The 20,513-nt window shown below is 39.0% G+C and overlaps 1 protein-coding gene across 4 annotated transcripts; it reads left to right on the forward strand.

Annotated features, from left to right (window-relative positions):
- The first annotated feature begins 91 nt into the window (after positions 1-91).
- On the forward strand, positions 92-17,810 carry kctd5b (potassium channel tetramerization domain containing 5b). Of its 4 annotated transcripts, XM_063482073.1 has the most exons (8): positions 92-457; positions 10,009-10,117; positions 10,844-10,935; positions 11,037-11,132; positions 11,370-11,474; positions 13,871-13,996; positions 14,979-15,046; positions 16,935-17,810. In XM_063482073.1, exons 1-7 carry the CDS (start codon positions 134-136, stop codon positions 15,021-15,023), a joined length of 897 nt encoding a protein of 298 aa, XP_063338143.1. In that variant the 5' UTR covers positions 92-133; the 3' UTR covers positions 15,024-15,046; positions 16,935-17,810. The 4 variants fall into 4 exon arrangements, with proteins under 4 accessions (XP_063338143.1, XP_063338144.1, XP_063338145.1 ...); XM_063482074.1 differs by lacking the exon at positions 14,979-15,046; XM_063482075.1 differs by lacking the exon at positions 11,370-11,474.
- The last annotated feature ends 2,703 nt before the right edge of the window (positions 17,811-20,513 follow it).

The following is a 20,513-nucleotide window of genomic DNA, read 5'->3' on the forward strand; positions in this document are numbered from 1 at the left end:
TCCATGCTGACGCGTCAGAGATCAAGCCGGGGAGGGCCTCTTTTCTCTGGAATAATTTATGCAAGTGTCTGTTAGTGCTGGTGGAGTGGGTTAGTAGGAGTGGCTGAAGTGAGGAGCTGGCAGTTTGCTTTGCATGAATCGCGGACTCGAAGTTGGTGGCTGCACCTCCGATATTTCCTGTGAGCCGCACAAACAGAGCCGTGCCGAGGCGAGGGCGGAGGAGGCGAGGAGAGGGATGGCAGAGAACAGCTCCGAGACAAGCGGCTCCGTTCACCGGAGATGTTTGGGCCATTCTTCGGCGGAACGAAACGTTTCAGCTGGGGTCGGGGCTTCAAAATGGATTCGACTAAATGTCGGGGGAACCTATTTTTTAACTACGAGACAGACGCTGTGTCGAGACCCAAAATCATTTCTGTACAGACTGAGCCAAGCTGACCCCGAGCTCGACTCTGACAAGGTAAATGCTAAGCTAGCCGAGCTAGCACTCTAGTTAAGAGCAGTTTCCTAACTTTAAGTTATTTTCTACTGAATATGCTTATATTTACTAGCGACATTAGGATGATTAATGACGGCATATATCATCTTGTTTATTCGGATCTGCGGCATTGTGAAAACCAGTGTTTATCTAGGTACTTGGTGTTAACTCAAATTTTTGTGGCTCGCTAACATTAGCAAGCTAAGCTAGCTAGATTCCGACAGTCAACCTATGACATACGATCTTGCTAGCTTGCGTGTATCTCTTTGTTGTGTCATTTAGCACAATAAGTTGTCAGATAATGCGGTTACACCGCTATGCTGTTGAAGGTGTGGGACAGTGTAGTGGGTTTTTTCTTTTTTAAATATATAGGCTTCGCACTGAATCTAATAAGTCGCCACAGTAGTTGGAAACTTTTTCTCATCTGAGGCCGTTGCATTGCGCTGCACTCAGCGAGGTGTCAAATGTCAAACAGTAACAGTTTACAGCAAGCTTTTTTTTTCCTTTTTTTTTTTTTTTTATAAACCTAGTCAGTTTTCAGTACTGAAAACTAATGCTTTTATTGTGGTTGTATATAAATTAGTGTAACTACAGGAGTAAGTTTTAAGTTTGATTGGCTGTAGTCTAATGTTCATATAATATTCGAAATTTATTTTAATGATATATTGACGTGTTTTGAATGTACTGCACACCTGTGTCCCATTTCTAGCCTTTCAGTGATTATAAAACTACTGTCGGATTTTTTTCTTTTCTTTTTCCTCTCCGTCTCTTGAGGTTTATCTGCTTCACAGCTTTGTTTGCTCTGCAGTAGTCTGCCTCTGTACACTTGGTGAAGCTCCCCTAATTAGTACATAAGTCATTGTCAGGTGGGGTGCGGTGCTGCTGACAACTGGGATGAAGTCACTTATCTCCCTGAATGACCCCAGTGCTTCAGAAGGCGGCTGTTGGCCCATCTGCCCACTTATAACAGTAGTGCATGTGTGTTTAAAGGCTCCCCAGCACTGTCAACCACAATGTATTACTGTCCACATACATAGTGTATTGTGCTCTATTTTACATCTCCATTGTTCACTGTTTTCATCCACTGGGACATTTTAAGCTTTGCCCCTGCCCCCCTTTATGCTAAGCTGAGACAATGGCTCATCTCGTATTTTCATGCAAATATCTTAATCTCTGAATAATCAGCTTGCTTTTTTGGTCTGTATCCTTCATGAGCAACAAATCAGTCTGTCTCAAGCCCTCGTCTTAAGTGTGTATCGCACTCTTGAGCCATCTCTGGACCCCACTCCTTGCAGACTATCTAGTTTAAGGTAACTCCCACTGCAGGGCAGATTATGCCTAGGTATTACTTCACTTGCCACTGCCAACTTATTTACAAGTGACCCAGAAAAGAGAGAGAGAGATATCTATATATAGATAGATATATAGATATAGATTTAGATATATATAGATATAGATATATACACATATATATATATATATAATTTAAAATTTTTTTTTTTTAGTTTTTCGTTTCTCACACAGGCCTGCATGTGAATAAGAAGCTCGGCAGAGCGACAGAGCAGTGAAGAGCTCTGTTTTTGGACGAATGCGGTGTTGTTTCTCCCAGCCAAGGAAATGAGTGGTTCAGTTCTCAGTCACGCAGGCTGACGTGCTTCAGCAGGACTCTTGAGGAGAACTGCATTATTCATGTTGTTGACTGTAACTTGTTTTGCACAGCGGGGTGGACCAGGGAGAAAGTGAAGGAAGTACTGTCATGTGTACAGCCACAACAGCTGACAATCACGCGTTTCTAAGTCTTGTTTTATGTAATTTTAGTCCTAGCTGTCATGCTGGAGTGATGTAGATATTAGGTTGTTTGATTTGCTGCTCAGTCATGAGCGGGCATGTAAAAATTGTCCAGTCAACAAGCTGAGTGATGCACTTTAGTGGGCAACTGTCTCACTGGCAAACTTCTTTTAATCTACTCTGAACCTCTTGAGTAAGGGCCCAGCTTTGAGTACCACATCAATTTTTCAAGCCACCCATCACAAAGGATTCTTGTTCTTTCAGCGTCTTATTCTTTTCATATTCATATCCATTTGCAGCCTTAAGAAATTCTCCCTGCAGCATGTGAGAGAGAAAAATATGGCTGCATTTAATGCTGGATTCAGGTTGTGTGTCATGCCTGAGCACACTGTGGGAGACGATGTAAATATTTAACGGCGAGATATCGTCTGCTCCCACACTGTCTTCTCGCAGTAAGTGCTCAGCAGGAAGCTGCAGAGTGCTATTGACAATTTCAGGTGTGACTCCAGTCGGATTTCATCGCCTTCACTGAAGTAATGCACATAATCCAGGAACTCGCCATTACTTTTTGCATTGTACTGCAGAGGGTTTAAAGATTCTGTAACAAAATCAGTCAGCATGGTCAGTTTTTCACTTCTTCTTCAGTTATGATGCACCTTTCATGGTCTGTCTATTTGGGGGGGGGAAAAAGTCCACGTCGCAGTGATTTCCTAGTTTGCCAGCAAAGCTTTTAGTGGCCTAAAAGGAGCTTTTCATTTAATGCCAGAAGCACTCCTCAGTCATAAGTTGGTTCTGCCTTTCAGATTTGAAGATGGTTAAAAAGGTGTGAAATTTCTCCTATGCTTAGCAAAGGGTTATTACTCATGTTCAGATTATCAGCGTCAAATAATGTGAAATATGAGATAGTTTCGCATAATATAGCCGTGATGCGAAGCGTGTATTATTTAAAAGATGAAGGCCTATTTGACTATGCCATTACTGCTTGTACTCCAGAGGGATTCCTGACTCCTACTTTACAAGGATCAGACTTCCACTTGGCTAAGTAGCTATGGTCATGTGACTTGGGTATCTGCTGCAACATATTTGAGCTCTGTTTCTGCCAGGCGTTTGTACTCTAATTCAGGCAGAGCAGCATTTGGAAATGTCTTTACATTCCCTCAGAATTGCCTGACCACCTGCACTGCTTCTACCTGTCCAACATGCATTCTTGGAATCTGTGACAGCCCATAGAACCATATAGCAAAATTTATCCACTCATTATTTGGAAAAAAAAAAATTCAATCACACAGAGCTGAAGCAACCTATGGTGATTTATATGGAGGGGGGAAAAGTCTTGCCTTTTTCCCCAAGCTCCAGGGTCTATTCAAAAAAACAAAACAAAAAACCCAGCCTAAATGTTATTTTTAAATTTTTAAATCCATCAGAGCAAATTAACACTGGTGGCAAAATAAGGCTGCATTATAGTAATGACCCTGTCTAACAAAATCAGACTTGGTCCTTTTATTCATGACTTTTTTGTTTTTAACTTTGCAACAGTTCCTTAGGAAAAATTGTCATTTGGCCACTGGGGGCGCTGCAATAAACATGAACACATTTTTATTATGAGTGCTTACATCTGTACTTTTTAAGGTGATCAGATCAATGGATGTGGCGCCTGCACACTGTTTGCAGCTCTAATTTATTTATTTATTTTTATGTCTGCAATATAAAGTGGCTCAGGTGAAGGTGGAAATTGCTTTCACCCCCCTCCTCCTCTTGTTGTATGTGTTTGATCATTCCTGGTCACTAGCATAAGTCTGTATGAAATTTACCGCTATAATATGCGCTGCTGTTCCTGAAGTGATGATGCAGTGTTTTCACGCACACCTAATTTTCTTCTCAGAAGCAAACGTGCAGCGACTTGTAATTTTTATTTATTTTTTTTCCAGTTGAATGAAGGATTGATTTTCAGTGTTAATGTGTCTGCAGAAAGCCTTATTTGGCATCATGTGTACGAAGGGTTGGGTCACTGTGGTATTTCCTGTTGAAGGATATGTACTGTGTGTAGAAAGAATGATAAGGTTCATACAATACACTTCCCTCTTCTGTGAAGCCCGCCCTTCTAATTGACTTTTGTTTACCTAAATGTTTACTTGTCTGAGGTCATTGTCAGACCAAAAATAATAATGAAAAAAAAAAAGTATGCAGTTTCAATATTTCTTAAATGCGGTTTATTTGGTTCCTTATTGGTCTTGCATTTTCATTTAATTGAGGAAATATCAAGAATGTATAATTGAGGTTTGACTTTTTCATTCTGCAATTTCAGCATCTTTTTCAACTTTCTTCTTCATTTCTCATTTCTGCCCGTCTGCTATGCATCCCAGCAGCAGCCGTCCTCTGTCTCACTCACTGTCCACACCCCTTTGTTTGTTGCCCAGTGCTCCCCAGCCTGGGCCCCCGGAGACAGTCTTTTGTTTTTAATTAAAAACACGCTCCTCTTTGTGCACACAGGCTCATATCAGAACTGGGGGTGGGGGTGGTCACAGTGACCCGCTTCGTATGGTTAAATACGAAGCGGGTCACTGTGACCACCCCCAATCTCCCCATAAATGTATGCATACTCACAGGGCCAACCCCACTGAGCTCAGGGGTTTCATGCAGCGTCATAGTGGAGCTTAAAAATATGCAGCAAGTTTACAGAAGTGCGCATGCCCTCGTGTTTCAGGAGTATGCAATTTTTCAGTTAAAGCTGCTGATAACTTTTGGTATGTGTGTCAACGTCAGGCTTATTTGTATAGTGCATACAACATAATGTTGACTTTCATAGTAGGTGAGCACAGGTGTTACTAATAACACAAACAATAGCCATGTTTTTCAAGTCACTCAATGAGCCAATTCACACAATACTAGGAACCCTGAAACCAAATCAGCTAAATGGAACCAAGCCATCTTTTTGTTTATTGGGTAATGTGATGATGATCTGAGGAGCGGGGGGGTGGGGTGGGGGATGATGCAAACATGTAGTTTCATAATGCTTTTCAGCTCTCTTCAGTTCAGTTCTACCATACACGTGAACGTTCACAAAAACAACCTGCTGTGGGTGTTGGTGGTGGTATGACACGCACAGTAACTTTTGGACAATTTTTTGTTTTGTTTTTTTATATAACCCTTTTTTGCAAGTGTCCTGGCTGTGGTAGGCAGCAGTGAATCTCCCTCTTCACCCATTTTCTACTAGGGCTGTTCGATATAACGATATATATCGGATGACGATAGAAAAACGTCTATCGTTTCATTTTACGCTATCGTTTGTTTCGTGGTGTCGCAAAATAAACTGTTTACGGCAATATTTTTTCATCATTTTGATGGTCACTGTAGTGGCTATATTAATTTCCTAAAGTTCTCTCTTTCTCTTATATTTAATATAACCACACTACGGACGGACAAGCGCTTGTTTTTTTATGCGTTTTCGTTAGCAACAACGACGGTAAAACCACGGCGTGTCCGCTTGTTTATTTTCCACATAAACCTTTCACAATAAAGCTCAAGATCCTGTTGAGGCTTTTCAAAATAAAACGAGTCACGTGAAAGATGCAAAGTATTTACGGATGAGAAGCAAAAAAGAGCCGCCAGGTGCTAAAAAATAAACCTTAGACTCAAACGTTAGAACAGACTTTTCTCCGCAGCACTCTGTGTAATAAATACTCACAAAGCGGCCGTTACAACTTATGTCTAAAAATGTATCGTTTCATGCATCAGTTAAAACACTCGACTCCAGGTACACGACGCCCAGCTGGAAACACTTCACGCAAGATGAGATGCCCGAGATTCACAGAATTTACAGGAAATGTTACATTTTTGCAATTTATATCGTTATATCGACGATAGATGTCTTAATATCGGGATATGAGATTTTGGTCATATCGCACAGCCCTATTTTCTACACAGTTCTCCAAAATTCTTGTTGAGATGTGTCGTCGTAGAGTCACTGCAGTCAAAGTGAAACTAAAGTTGAATATACCTCATCTGAGTGCAGACATGTTGACCAGTCAAACACGGGTGTAATCACTGAATTGGTAGTTGACCGTAAGTGTTGCAGTTGTCTTCTTTCAGCTCCTCCCTTGAGGGGTTGTCACAGCGGATCATCTACCTCGATCTAACCCTTCTCTGTCACACCAACCATCATTTAAAGTCCCCACTGTGTTCTGTGGACTCCTACCTTCACTCTTAATCCCTCCAAACATGCATTTTTTTCCCCCCCTCTCCTCCTCTGTCTTCAGCAAGCGGTAGTACACTTTCTGCTGGTAAGTGTACTACCGGTGCTGTTGACCAGCACCAGGTCACTGTGTTAAACCAGTAGTTTTTCCAACTACAAAAAGTCAAAGTAGTTACTGTGACATAATGACCCCACAAAAAGCAAGAATAGTTGTTTTGTTGCTTGCAAAGATCTGACATGCAAATTGCATGATTGTGGATGGGAAAGAAAGGGGGGAAAATTGTGATAATCAGGCAAACAGCTCAGTCATAAAAATCATAAATGTTGAAACACTTTTGTGGCTCTAACAAAGGTGCGTCCATACAGGAAACGATTCACTCATCGTTCACTGCTTGAAAGCTAACGATGAGTCGCTAACGGACATCTCATCGATGGTCATTTTGATCTCTTGCCTAGAAGTTGAGAGAAATCTTTTAGGACCTAACTTTTTTTTTTTTTAAAGTCACTTGAAGTCACAAAATATCTTTCATGTTCTTTGGTCTCTGGTCACCGCATTTCTGTAAAACACTTCCTGTATAGATGCAGCTTAAACTTTATTTATGGTATTGCAAATGTGTCACATTCGCATGCAGGTGATATAGCCTCAATATTATGTCACAATAGAAGGGGGGGGGAAAAAAAACTGAAGACATTTGCAGGCGGCAACATTTAGAAGTGTAAGTGAATGTAGGGTATTTTCCGTCCTTCATCTCCAGTCAGCTGCTGTCATTGATGACAGCTTCCTAATTTAAATTAAGGTGGCAGCAGCATTATCATGTAACATTGTTGGACACATTATATCCAGTGGCAGCATACATCAAATATAAGCACAAAACGAGCCTCTAAATTTTAACTACAAGCATAAAATAATTGCCTTAAATTTAGTTTAGTAGTAACTAAAGTATTTTCACTCTTCGGGAGCTGCACAATAAAACTGAACAATGTTTTCTACCTGGGATTTTGTATCATGGGTCGAGCTTTTTAAACCACCTGACTTGCTACTGTGTAACCACGTCAGTGATTTCCATCCATTGATGGGAAACTCCTGTTGTGTTGAGTGTAAGTAGTGAGTGCTGCAGTGATGCTTGTTGGAGTCATTTGTTTACATTTGGTTTGTGCATCACCACCTGCTAGCATCTCCTCTATCATAGCCTAATTTATACTAAACGGTGTGTCTTTTGCCTTAAGTTTGTTTTTTCTGCCTTCAGCATGAACAGTTTTCATGCACGTTTTGCAGAGTGTTCTGCTTTGTAGGATGATATACTAAGTCATGCTTGAAGGCTGACATGGCAGCTCTTGCGGGCCTCTGATATACCCAGGCTTTTCTTGTTGTTGCGTGCACTGGTGAGCATAAATACATGGCATTGCTATAAGAATGACATAGTGATGTTTTTATATCCCCTAAAACTTTATACCAGTATTATTGGGAACAATGTGATATGAAACTGGGCTAATTTTCCTATGAAGAGCCTACAGAGAGAGGTTTTCAACCAATGAAAACATGCTCCTTTGCATTCCTGCAAAATCCGAACGTTGGTCAACGTGGGTGATGCTGTGCTTTCATTGAGTGCTAATTGGTGAGTGGGTCAGAACAGGGAAGGAGTTCACCAGAAATGGAAGAAGTGAGAAGAAAACGGTGGGGAAATCAAAAGATAATTTTAATCAAAAGATAAAAATTTAAGTATGAAAGTTACAAAGAGTGGCTGCTGGGTTTTTTGTTGTTGGGGTTTGTTTGTTTTTTTTTAACACTTGGCTTCACTGCAGCTTTGTGTATGTCTATAACTTCGCTCTTCTCCACGGTTTGGCTCACAAACCGGTTGTACTACATATTTTTGTCACTGTCCCCATCTGACAACAAACTCGCTGCCTCTGGTAGACGGTCATCTGTAGCTACCCAGACTACCCACGCACCCACAGGCTGAACCATAGTTTCCCCTTTTAAATTTAACAGTGAACCATTGTAGTAAAAAGTTTTCTTGGCAAATTGGGGGTGTTTGCATGTAGTTTAGACAAAGACTTACATTATCTATACTTTCCTGTCATTTCTGACCATTTTAAACTGCATTTCAAGCTTGAGTGATGCACAACTTAAAAGAACAGGTTGAAGGTGTTTTTATCACCTTTTTTCCTTTTGCAGAATAGCAATGATAATCTGAAGGAGAGAGTGGAAAAACATACGTTTTTTGTTGTTGTTGTTATTTCTATGAAACTCCAATGAAGATCTGCAGTGGGATATTTGTGTGACTGAATAGATAGATGGAGCTTAAGCTTCTCTATGAAAGTCAAACCATCACGTACAGAGTTATGTGGATGAATGTGATGAGTTGTGGAGTTGCGTTCTCCATAAAGGCGTACCTCTATACGTGCTTAATCAGTGACTGTGGACTTGTAAGAATCTGACACGGAGCACTGAGACCAGAATAGAGCTCCACTGGGCTCCTGTGGAGTATTTTTTGCCATGGAAAAGGGGTCATCCAGCCAAGAGGGCTTAGAGATTCATTACAAAAGAAACTGCACTGGGACATTTTCTCATTATTGAAAATATTAATGGGTTACAAAATGAATTCCTCTCTGCACGATGAACTATCTCTGATTTATGTAGTGTCCTGAAATGTATGACTTATTGGCGGTGTGTTCTTGGGCGAATAATGTCAGAAGAAGCATAAACCAGTAATGCTGCAAATTTGCAGGATTGTCCCCTGAAGACACATGAGCAACTGTGTCTCAGAAGCGTTTGAAGACGAGCTCAAAATATGCTCAAGGCCTTTCCTCTGCGCCGAGTATTTCATTGAATGTTACAGCACATTTTACTCACTAAATGTGGCATTGTACTAAACAGCTTGTAGATTCAGTCTGGCTATTGGACAGCTGTACAGACTGTCTTTTATATTATGTGTGAGGCCAACTGTGTAACGGCCAGACTAGGCTAATTTTTGGTTTTAAGCCAAGGTGCTTTCTCCTGGTCCCCGTGGTGGGTTAGCCCTGCTGTTCCAAATCTTTTTCTGTTCTGCTCTAATTGTTTTAGCCGCTTCTTCCCTCATGAGACGAAGACAGTCTAATCACAGAAATAGGGGAATACCCAGTGGTTGTGAAGGAATCGGGATCAAACCCAAGGCCTGTGGGAATAGCACAGTGATATCCCAGAGTGCTTGTATGTGTGGCTCTGTGTGTGCATGTCTTCTCAACCAATGTGGGGATTGTAAACGCTCCTGCGTTTACAATCCCATCCCATGAGTTTTGTTCACTGACATGCAGTGGGTGTTGTTTGTGCTCAGATTATGTTTCACTTGAAAGTACACAGTGGCTCATGAGAAAAAAAAATCCTTTCAATGTACAAATGTAATTTAATTAAGTTGTGTCATATCTATGGGAGAGTTATAAATATATTAAAACAATCCTAAATTTACCTAAAATGCTTGTTTGGATTTAAAAAAAAAAAAAAAAAATACAAAACAATGATTGCAGTTTCTGTTTTTTCTAATAACTGTACTTGTTTGTCTCTTTGATTTTTCAGGATGAAACTGGTGCCTATCTCATAGACAGAGACCCAACGTACTTCGGGCCAGTGCTTAACTACTTAAGGCATGGCAAACTGGTGCTCAACAGGGACTTGGCAGAGGAAGGTAATGTCTCTGTGGAACATGAAGGAATGCTTCAGTTTAATCAAACTCATGCTAAATATTTTAAACAATAGTGATGATCATTACGCAAAGCACCCATGGGAACTACTATATGTAAGGCTAATTTTGATTTCAATTGATTTTTGGCTTTCAGTGAATATAAAAAACAAAATAATTCCCTTAGAAAGTGATTACAGTGGTGCACTTTTGACCCCCCTGTAAAAACCCAAACTCACTCAATGTTCAGCACATCAAGATGACCCAAAGAGAGCATTTGGATATTAAGATTTATAAGGTTTCAATTAGTAAACCTGCAAAAGCTTCATTAGTCGTTGCCTGTTTGTCTCCCAGGGTGTTGTCTCTCAAATATTTGTTTTTGCATTGCAGCATTCACTAGGTGTAGCTGATCGCAAATAAACATATTGTGCTATGCTGAAAACCTTGTGATTGCTTTAGATAATGGCACACTGCCGCGATTGCTCCTAGTTTGGAAGATGCTGACTTGTCTGTAAACACTGGCAAACTTGTCGCCAAGCAGTTGTGAAGCTTGGAAAAAGTGGAAACTGAATATTTGCTGTCAAAGTAAAAGTTGCACTTTTTGAGATGTGCTGGTTGCAGAGCTAAGGCACAAACATTTTCCTTTGCTGGTTTGCTTCAAAGGATGCTTTGGAGTGTTTGTTGTCCAGTAGAATGCCTGTCTGAGATCCTTTGCCTTATTTCTCGTTTTAGGAGTGTTAGAAGAAGCCGAATTCTACAACATCACATCATTAATAAAGCTCATCAAGGACAAGATCAGGGAACGCGATTGCAAAACATCACAGGTACATGGATTTATGTGACGTTTCAATGGATTTCTCAATAATTGTAATGCCTGCCTTTTTTAAAAAAAATAAATACATTATGTGCTCATCCTTGCTATCAGGTTCCAGTAAAGCATGTTTACCGGGTGCTGCAGTGCCAGGAGGAGGAGCTCACTCAAATGGTGTCCACCATGTCTGACGGCTGGAAGTTTGAACAGGTAAATCTCCCCCGGCAGGGTCCCAGCAACAATCGGCCTTCCATGTGCTTCACCCACCCCGCTATGCTCACGTTGACCCAGAAAGTGCAATTGTCCACATTGGAAATGGTTTAAAAATATATAAATAAATAAATGATTAAAAAAATTAAAAAAAAAGCCAAAAAGCAAATCACATCTTTCTCAATGTCCGCATACATGATCCGGGCATCCCTTCTGTGCTCTGATTGGTTGTTGCAGCTTGTCAGTATAGGTTACGGGCGGGCCCACCAGTCAGAGTTTCTGCTGATTGTGTCAAGGGAGGTGAAGGGAGAGGAGTCTGCTTTGCCAAACAACAGCGGAGAGGTGTGTCCCACGAATCTCTGTCCACGGGCTGGTCACTGCATGATCCCCATGTTGTCCGTACACACCCCGTTGGCCATTGTTTGTCCCAAGTAGACACGTAGCCATCGGTTAATTTTTCAGTTGATAATTTTCCGTGTTCATGTATACTGCTTGCTCACCAGTGAGGCCAAGAGACCCCGACACCTTTTTGTTTTTTGTCTTGTTTTGGTTTAGTTTTACTTTAGTTTTTTGTCGTTCTGTATTCAGTATGTCAGCAGCTTTATCTGTTTTGCTTTGATGTAGTCACTTTTGGAGGAGCTGAGGGGGGGTGGGCGCTGGAATCTAGTACTGGTTGTTTAGAAGTGCAGTGTTGCTTTTATCTGCCGTTTAGGTAATCTTCTTTGTAACTGATTTTGTCGAGCATTACAAGGGAATCCAGATGGAATATTGAAATTATGACGAAGGCTAATTATTTTTCTTTTCTTCAAAGAGAAACCGCATGTTTGGCTGTTTGGAGTGCGTGTAATGTGTGACTGAATCTCTCTGCAATGTGCGATCATTGGCTCTCCCATCAGAGCTGAAAACCCACTAATCTCCTTATACCCGTCAGATGGGGAAACTCTAAAAAAACAAAACAAAAAAACAAACACTCCCAATGCAAAGCCTAAAGCTCCATCGTCAGACGAGGAGAGTCTTCTAGGACACGCTCCGATTATATAAATCTAATTTGTTGTTTAACTGATGGTTCACTGAGCTGTGTGTCAAGTGGAATCCAAGATAACTAGTTGAGATTATTTGAGGGTTTTTTTTTTTTTGTTTTTTTTTGCTGTGTTAATGTTGGAGAGCTCGCTGACAACAACAAGTCTGTGGCAGCAGGGCTAATGAGGCGATGCATGTCTGAACATGCACACCTGGGTACAGACGGTATACATGCAGCCTGCAGTACACACACTTAATGTTCAACAGCAAAAGCGGATGATCACGAAATCAAATCCAGAAGTAGCCGTTTCTTCTTTTTGTTATTTATTTTATTTTTATTATTTTTGTATTTGGTTTTTTTTTAATCTCACTTGGTCATTCTTTTATTTGTCCCCTTGTGTCCTTTTGGCTTTTGTTTAGACTGATGTGACTGGGAAAGAGCAGAAATTATTGCCATGTTTTTTAAGACTGATGTACAAAGGTTTTATTTGTAGGCTCTTTTGCTTACCAGAAATAAACCAAGGTGCTGTGGTTTCATTGAGGTTTTCATTTGGTTCAAATTGTACTGGCCTACTTCCACTATCAAGTGTTGAGTAAGCCCTTGAGACAAAACAAGACCAAAAAACAAACCATTAAAGCGGGCCCATTATGTTTACTTATGCCCTCCCTTTAAGCCAGCTTTCTTCCGATTGGCTGCCTCCCACACACTTGGTTAAGTCTGAGATGACGCTTTTAACAATGTTGCCTTTGCTTCAGCCTTTTTAGTTGAAGCTTGATATGTTTATTAAGATGGAAGTAAAAGAAAAGCATAATAGGTCTGCTTTAATGAGAGTACAGCCCAACAACAGCAACAATGTGACGATTGCAGCATTGGTGAAAACTCCAACATTTGCCATTCGCATTATAGTAACGCTAAGGGTCAAATCATGAGTCAAAGAGCTTTAAAATGGATCTGAATTGTTGGATGGAAGTGAGTCTGCGGTTTTCTCTTTGTAGGAGATGCTAAGCCTGGTCCTGTCAATCCACCATTCCCCAGTGATTTTTATTTTAAATGTATTTATTCTTTTTTTTCCCCCTCAATCAGCATGTTGCTTCCTGTGATCCGTCCCTTGCACTCGTATTCTGTCAGTAACTATCTGCTGTTCATCCTTTTCTTTCTTTTTTAATTTCTACAGCCTTAATTTGTGAACCACAGATTATATTTTCTTTAGTTTCCTTTGAGCTTTCCCATGTTTTATGTTGAAATCAGTGCTGGCATGTCTGCAGGTCCTGAGATCATGAATTCTTTTTAAATGTTGTTTTATACGACTCTCAAATTTTCAGTGTAGCCATTTTCAAAATGGCTAGCTTTAACATTTGAAATGGCACACCCTGTTGCCCTCAGTGCACCATATAATTGTGCAGCTTTGCCATATTGAGATTAAATCTGACCGCGGATCTGTTGTCACTCGCAAACCTGTCCTACATTGCTGTCTACCTAGTAAAAGCGCTAAATGTGATGTAACTAACCCCGACTTTAGGGTTAGGCTTTAGGGTTTCACTAAGAACTGAGGCAGCTTAAATTTAAGGACTCTCTGTGCTCCCTGTTTGGTTTTCCGCCTGTTTTACATTAGTATAAGGTATCCCTCCTTGTGTTTTCCCACCACAAGTAACCCAGATTTTTGCCTTTATCAGTCTAATTCTAATTCTTCGTCTTTGCTCTGCTCTCATCTCTCTAGCTCGTCAGCATCGGCTCATCCTACAACTACGGAAACGAAGACCAAGCTGAGTTCCTGTGTGTAGTCTCCAAGGAGTTGCACAATCAATCATACGGGACAAACAGTGAGCCCAGTGAGAAGGCTAAGGTAAGTGCGTGAAAGGGCTTGTTATAAGTCCATAGCAAACATCGGTGAAAGATGGCCTGTGCTGGATGCATGTACATGCCTCCAGGGAGCTGAGAGCACATCTACTACTTTCTTGATGAAAACTCCCTGTAAAGGAATGCATTGTGCTGCTTTTTTTTATTTTGTTGACTAACCAGAAAATTGACAAACAGAAAAACCACAAGCAACCATAGAAAAAGAACTTAAAATGGAAAAATATTACAGAGAGTAATTATTTCAGTTGAGGCATAAGCAGAACTTTGTCTTCACATCACGTAGACAAACTAAATTTAACCTGCTGTTGAAATTTCTGTTAAATTTGACCTGAAGTCTAAACTGTGTAATCCAGCTCCGAGCATTAAGATGGCACAGGTTTGTGCTGCTACTGGCAAAGTGTCTTTTTAATTATTATTTTTTTAAAATTCTTCTTATTATTATTTTTTAATTGGGGTAATAGTGGCCCACTCTTTAGAGGAAGCAGCACATGAAGACTAATATTGTTACGCCTGTATTTATGGTTTTATTTTCCTGATTATTAAAGAGATTAGAGGCTGCCAGAGCATATTTGAAGCAAATGTAGACTGCAGAGATTTTGTTGTGCTCTATTCATTTAGTCTCTCCAGGGGCATCCTATCCAAATCAAGATCTTATTACTGGTTTTATATTCTGTACATTATTTCTCAGTCCATTTTGTTATGTAGCTATTTATTTGTTTGGGACCTAATATCTAGATTTAACATCCAAAACAAGGGAACTGACTTTGGTTGGGAAGGTGTCCTTGGATTATGTTTTTGTGTCACTCTGACGCACTTCACATTGGTGATTTAATGATAATCCCCTTTGATCCGTTGTTAGTTTTACTTTTCACCTTGTTCTCCTTTTTCACCTTCATTCATTTCCATTTCTTTTACAACATGCCTTTCTTGTCTTCTTCTGTGCTGTCTGCATGCTGCATGTTGCTCAGAGCGAGGACGAAGAGACGGATTATGAAATGAATGACTCTGATTAGGGTTGAGCACTTATGACTCACTGGTGAGCGCTCAACTGCTCGTAGTCCTTCCCAGCACACCTCCTTAGTTTTTCCTTCCTTCCTTTTTCCAAGATGCCTTTTTAACGCTCCTCAAAATGTTTCACATTTGTTTTCAAAGACGGCGAGAGCTGAGCTCTTATAAGATGGTTACAAAAGTCCAATGATAGAATCAAGGTTGCAAATCAGCTTTGGACATTGGAGTCTGCAGGGCAAAGCTGGATCAAAAGCCTCACTGCTCCTGCTGAGGCAGGAGACTTTATTGCAGGTGAAGCTCTCTTTGAAACAAATGGAGCTCTTCCCATCTGGTTTCAGACCCCTGTAATTATTGACATGCTCACAGCATTGGTTAATGGAAGGCATGCTGAATCATCAGCTGCTGTATTTTGACTCATTTTCCCTGAGAATGACATTGAAAGAGACGGGTGGCTGGTGTGCACCCTCTGCCCTTTCTTTGTCATAAATAGCTGTAGGTTACAATGGTTTTGTTGTTTGTTTGTTTGTTTGTTTTTAAGTCAGACCACTCATGTGTCTGTGCTATGTTGGTTTTTAATGATTAAATCCGGGGATTTCGATATTACTGGCACATTTTTATGCATCAAAAGAAAAGTAAAAATCACATTTCACAAGGAAATAATTCCAGTAAATATTTGTCCTTGCCAAATATATTTTCTTCCCAAAATACTTAAGAAATGAAACCAGTTAAACAGCAGGTATTTTCTTCTTAATGTGCCTCACATTGAATTACATAAATTTTAACTCAGGAGAAAGCCAAAGGACTCAAAGGAAAAGGTTCCCACCTGCCTGTCAAAATCAGCACATTTCTTTGAACTTGAATATATTTAAAAAATGGATGTACATTTGTTTTTTTAACCTTGTTTTTTGTTTTTTGTTTTTTTTTGTAAAATGTTAAAAAAAATACAGCTCAAAATATGTAAAAGAAGGTTGACATTTTACATTTTTTTTTAAAATTTCCTGTATTTTCACAGTATTTTTGAGCCCTCGTAACCTTTCTAATACAGCTCAGTCGATAGCCGCGTGAAATCAGAGCTAAAACACATTTAAGCTCTTAAAAAACCTGAAAAATCAACTTCACACCCACTCATGGTGTCACAGTTTCAAGCCAAAATCTCATTTTTGCTCAGCATTAGTTTTTCTCTGACCAACTTTGGGCATCAATATCACAGGATATGTCACAGCATCAACAGTAAATGAGGTACCCTCGATGTTTAGTCCATTTTCTCAAAATTCACTGAAGGAAATGTCAGAGATTCTTCGTTTTGGGTAAACTTTTAAGTGTTGTGTCTCTGTGTGACGTAGGTGTTTGAAATGATGTAAAAACACTGGTGTTTACATGTGTTCTTTAGGTCTTGAAGAACTCCTTAAAATCCTCAAAGTATGAGCATGTGTCACAGATCACAAATCTCTTAGGGTCTCTGAAAAGTCTCACAGTATGAAAGGAAAATTGTGGCTTCATTCGATACAGTGACATTATTCTACAGAAGCCCAAAGTCATTCTGAGGCCGACCCTATCATTTACAATTAACATTTTGAGCAACTGCTGCTTTTCTAGTGTTGTGGGGCTGTTACATTAACAGAAAAGGGGGGATGGAAGTGGTTAATGTCAAATTTTTTTAAAACCAGAATGAGTGAGAAGACTTGAAAGTAGAAGATAAAGACTCTTTACTACTTTTACTCGTGCAAGCGTTTCCTTTTTCTTTGCCCCCTAATCGGTGTGTTTGTTTCAACCGCCTTGTGCTTTAAGTGTGACAAACACTGTGACATTAATAAAGAGGTGGATCGGTGCTGGGGGACACTAAAAGTGACTGAACTGCTGCAGATTGTGTAGTGTTGAGCATTTTTGCTGATTATCTAATGTTTCTGTCTTTGCAGATTCTTCAGGAAAGGGGTTCCCGGATGTGAAAAGGACTCAGTATTATGAGCTCCAGGTGTTATGATGCAAACATATCATCTATGTGGAAGAACGTGTGGCACAATGGAGATTTAAAGTGGGGTGTGCATTTATTTTGTTTTCCCTCCACTTTTTTTTTTTTTTAAGTTTTTTGATGTAAATAAGTCTGTTTACTGACAATTTGTGCCTGTACATTTAAACTGGACCTTTTTATTAAATTAGCGGCAAGTTTTTTTTTTTCTAACTGAAAGTAAAGAATTGTAATCTACAAATGTTTTATGCTATAACAAATGGCCGCCATCATATAAGGCCAATGATTCACTCAGGGTCATCTGTTGAGTTAATTCTTATATCCTCCAACTCAAGGGTCTGGTAAGGGATCAGTGTGGTCTTTATAACTCCGAGTATCAAACACAAAAATCATTGTTTCAGACATTTTAAAGAAGGGAATTGTTGTATTTGCTCAACGCCTGTGAGTCAGGCTATTAAACATAAAATTGAGCCCAAAAGCAAACTGGTTAAAAATGGTTACCCAAAGACTTCAGTTTTACTGAGATTTGTGATCATGAGGACCTCAAATGCACTTTTTTTGTTGTTGTTGTTTTGTTTTGCTTTTAAATTTCAGATGTATTTTAGGATTATAACTTTTTTAGTTTAAAAAAACGAGGAATGATCACCTTAGAGTACAAGAAATCTTGACTGTAGATAAAGGGGCATTAGGTAATCAGAGGTAGGAAATGACCTATAATAAACAGAAATATCTGCCCAATATGGCAATGTTGCAAAGCAATATACTTTTTTAAAATATATACTTCAGGTAAAAGTATACTACTAGTGTACTGTAGCTTCCATGTTTAGTAACCCAGTTAAATTGAGGTGCTTTTTTTTTTTTTTTTTTTTTTTTTTTTTTTTTTTTGTCCTGCTAGGTCAAATTGACTCTTTGCTTGAAAGTCAACTATTCATATTTGAACCCTGACCCTCTACTGCTATTAGTTTATATAGTTTGCTTTTCTAGGGAGTTTAAAATAATCTATAAAATATTCCCATGAATTTAATAGAACTATATGTAGCTAGAGTATGACAGATATATCTGCATTTATGACAACTAATACCTGAAAATTAAAGAAGAGACCAGAGAAACACCCTTCAGCCATGTTAGCAGTTTTGATGTTGCATACTTTGTCCACCAGAGGGCACTGCAACTTCGCTGGAGGCAACATAGCTGCAACCAGCTGATTTGAGCATAAGAGTGAATGCATAAGTTTCATGGATCTGAAAGGGGAAACAAATTGTCTGATTAATTGAAATGTTGATATATTTTTTTTACTCTTTTTTTTTTTTTTTTTTTTTTTTAACTCTCCAAATGTCAATATTGGTCGGACTCTAGATGCTACCCGCCTTCTGGTTCTCAGAGTGCCCAAAAACTTTTAATTTTTTTTTTTTTTTTTTAATCATTGCTCCAAAAAAATCCACTGAAATTGTGAGCAGGTTTATATAGGAACTATTTTCTTTCCAAACTACACATTCAGCCAAAGAAAGCATGTGGCTAGCTGACATTATGCGTCAGCAGAGGCAAACATAGTTGTTTACGTCCTGTCACGAGCCTCACATGATGGATAGGCACACACTTCCTCCAGCTGGCGGATGTAGTTCAGTCAAAGAAAATAGTTCCTGCAAAAAATATGGTTTGTCCAATTTTTAAAAAAAAAATGTTTTAAATTTTTTAATACCTGAGTCGCATTAACGCTGACTTCTATTTCTGAGTACCATGTCGTGAGTTCCATTTAGTTATAATTATATTCAAGAGATTGCAGACTTGATGTATCTAAGACTGTAAAACAGTTTTGGATGTATCATTTGATTTTTAGGCTGAACTGTCCCCCCCTTTTTTTTGTTTTTATTTTATTTTTTTTATTTAAGTTATTATACATTCAGGAAGTCCTCTTGCCTGTTTAAAGATTAAGAGTGATTACAGTTGCTCTGTTTTCTGTTAATGTGGACCTGTAGTAATATAAAGACTTTGAAAGGCTCTTAAGCGTAAATTTGCATTAATTAGAATTTTCTTAGAAATGTCTGAAGTTTTAAACTATTTGAGACCTCATGTTCATAAATCTAAAGTTAACTGGTAAAGTCCTCAGGACAATGGTGACCCCCCCCCCCCCCCCCCCCCCCCCCTTCCCCGCTGTCGTCTGAGTTATCCTTAGCTCATTTCTTTCATATGTTTGAGGGAACATCATTTGAGATCCTTTTGTTTTTTAAGGGGTTTTTTTTGGTTTTGGGTTGTTTTTTTTGTTGTTGTTGTTTTGGGTTTTTTTTGAGGGGAAGTATTTGCGGCGTTTGGGGACTGGAACTGTTCGAAGGCAGCGGTGAAGGACTTTGTTCATATCAAGATATTGTTTTCATGTAAATAATCCAAATTCAATATTAATATTTAACTCTTAGGAAAACTGCACGTTTTGTACACTGTATAGAAAACACAGCTTCAGGTGGAAGTTGTTTATACTGGATCTTTAAAAAACAAAACAAGAAAACCTTGGCTTCTGTTTTTTGCATCGTTTGTACAGGACTAGAGAGTTCGGAGTTGGGGTTTAAAAAACTAAACAAGAAAAAAAAAGATACTCTGTAAGGCGTCTTTCACTGAGAACATGCCTGGAACATGTTTTGATAACCAATAACAAAGCTATACTTGGCTGGCTATGAAGTTGACTGTTACGTTTCAGAAAAACAAAAATGTATTTTTTTTTTTCTTGCAGTGTGATAAGATTTCTTAGCTTTTTTTTATTTTTAATTGTGTAGATTTTCATACATAGCATTACAAGCACTACAGTGGGAAACACTGTGCACACTGCTTACAGCCTGTAATGCTGGTAATGTAAATACTGCCTTTTAGAACACTTTTTTTTTAAATAGAAAGTTGTTTTCAGGTTTTGATGTGTGGTTTTGATAGGTTGGATATTTCATTCACACGTTATCATTTAGTGTTGCCTTTTTTTTTTTTTTTTCTCTTCTCCCAGTGACCAAAATCCAATGTCTTATGTGTATTGAACACATCGATCTTAGTGTCAGGGATGAGTAACTTTTCTTAATGCTGGCACACTTTGTACATATAGACTTGTTAATGACACACAAACCTCCATTTACTCACACGTACACGTATACACTCGACTTAAGACCGTTTTTATATTGTCGGGAGGAAACAAGTATGGATGCATGTTTTTAAATATAGAAATATATATATACACACACACACACACACACACACACACACACACACACACACACACACACACACACACACACATATACATATATATATATATATATATATATATATATATATATATATATATATATATATATATATATATATATATATATATATATATATAAAATAATAAAAAAACAAACACAAGGGCTTTTAAAGTGCAAAATTTGAGATCTGCAAAGAGGTTCAATCAGAGTAGACTGGATTTCCTGCCAGAGCTAGGCTATGTTTACATTTGCTATAGTATTCTGAAGCCTTCCGATTATTTACCGTCTTGCACTCCCTCACACACCTG

The sequence above is a fragment of the Pelmatolapia mariae genome, linkage group LG8 (genome assembly GCF_036321145.2).
Source record: "Pelmatolapia mariae isolate MD_Pm_ZW linkage group LG8, Pm_UMD_F_2, whole genome shotgun sequence".
In the NCBI taxonomy this organism is placed as follows: Eukaryota; Metazoa; Chordata; class Actinopteri; order Cichliformes; family Cichlidae; genus Pelmatolapia; species Pelmatolapia mariae.

Coding starts and splice junctions, on each gene's coding strand:
- kctd5b (XM_063482073.1), top strand. CDS start 134: ATGAATCGCGGACTCGAAGTTGGTGGCTGCACCTCCGATATTTCCTGT. Junction 10,936..11,036: donor GCGATTGCAAAACATCACAG/GTACATGGATTT, acceptor CCTTGCTATCAG/GTTCCAGTAAAGCATGTTTA. Junction 11,475..13,870: donor TGCCAAACAACAGCGGAGAG/GTGTGTCCCACG, acceptor TCATCTCTCTAG/CTCGTCAGCATCGGCTCATC.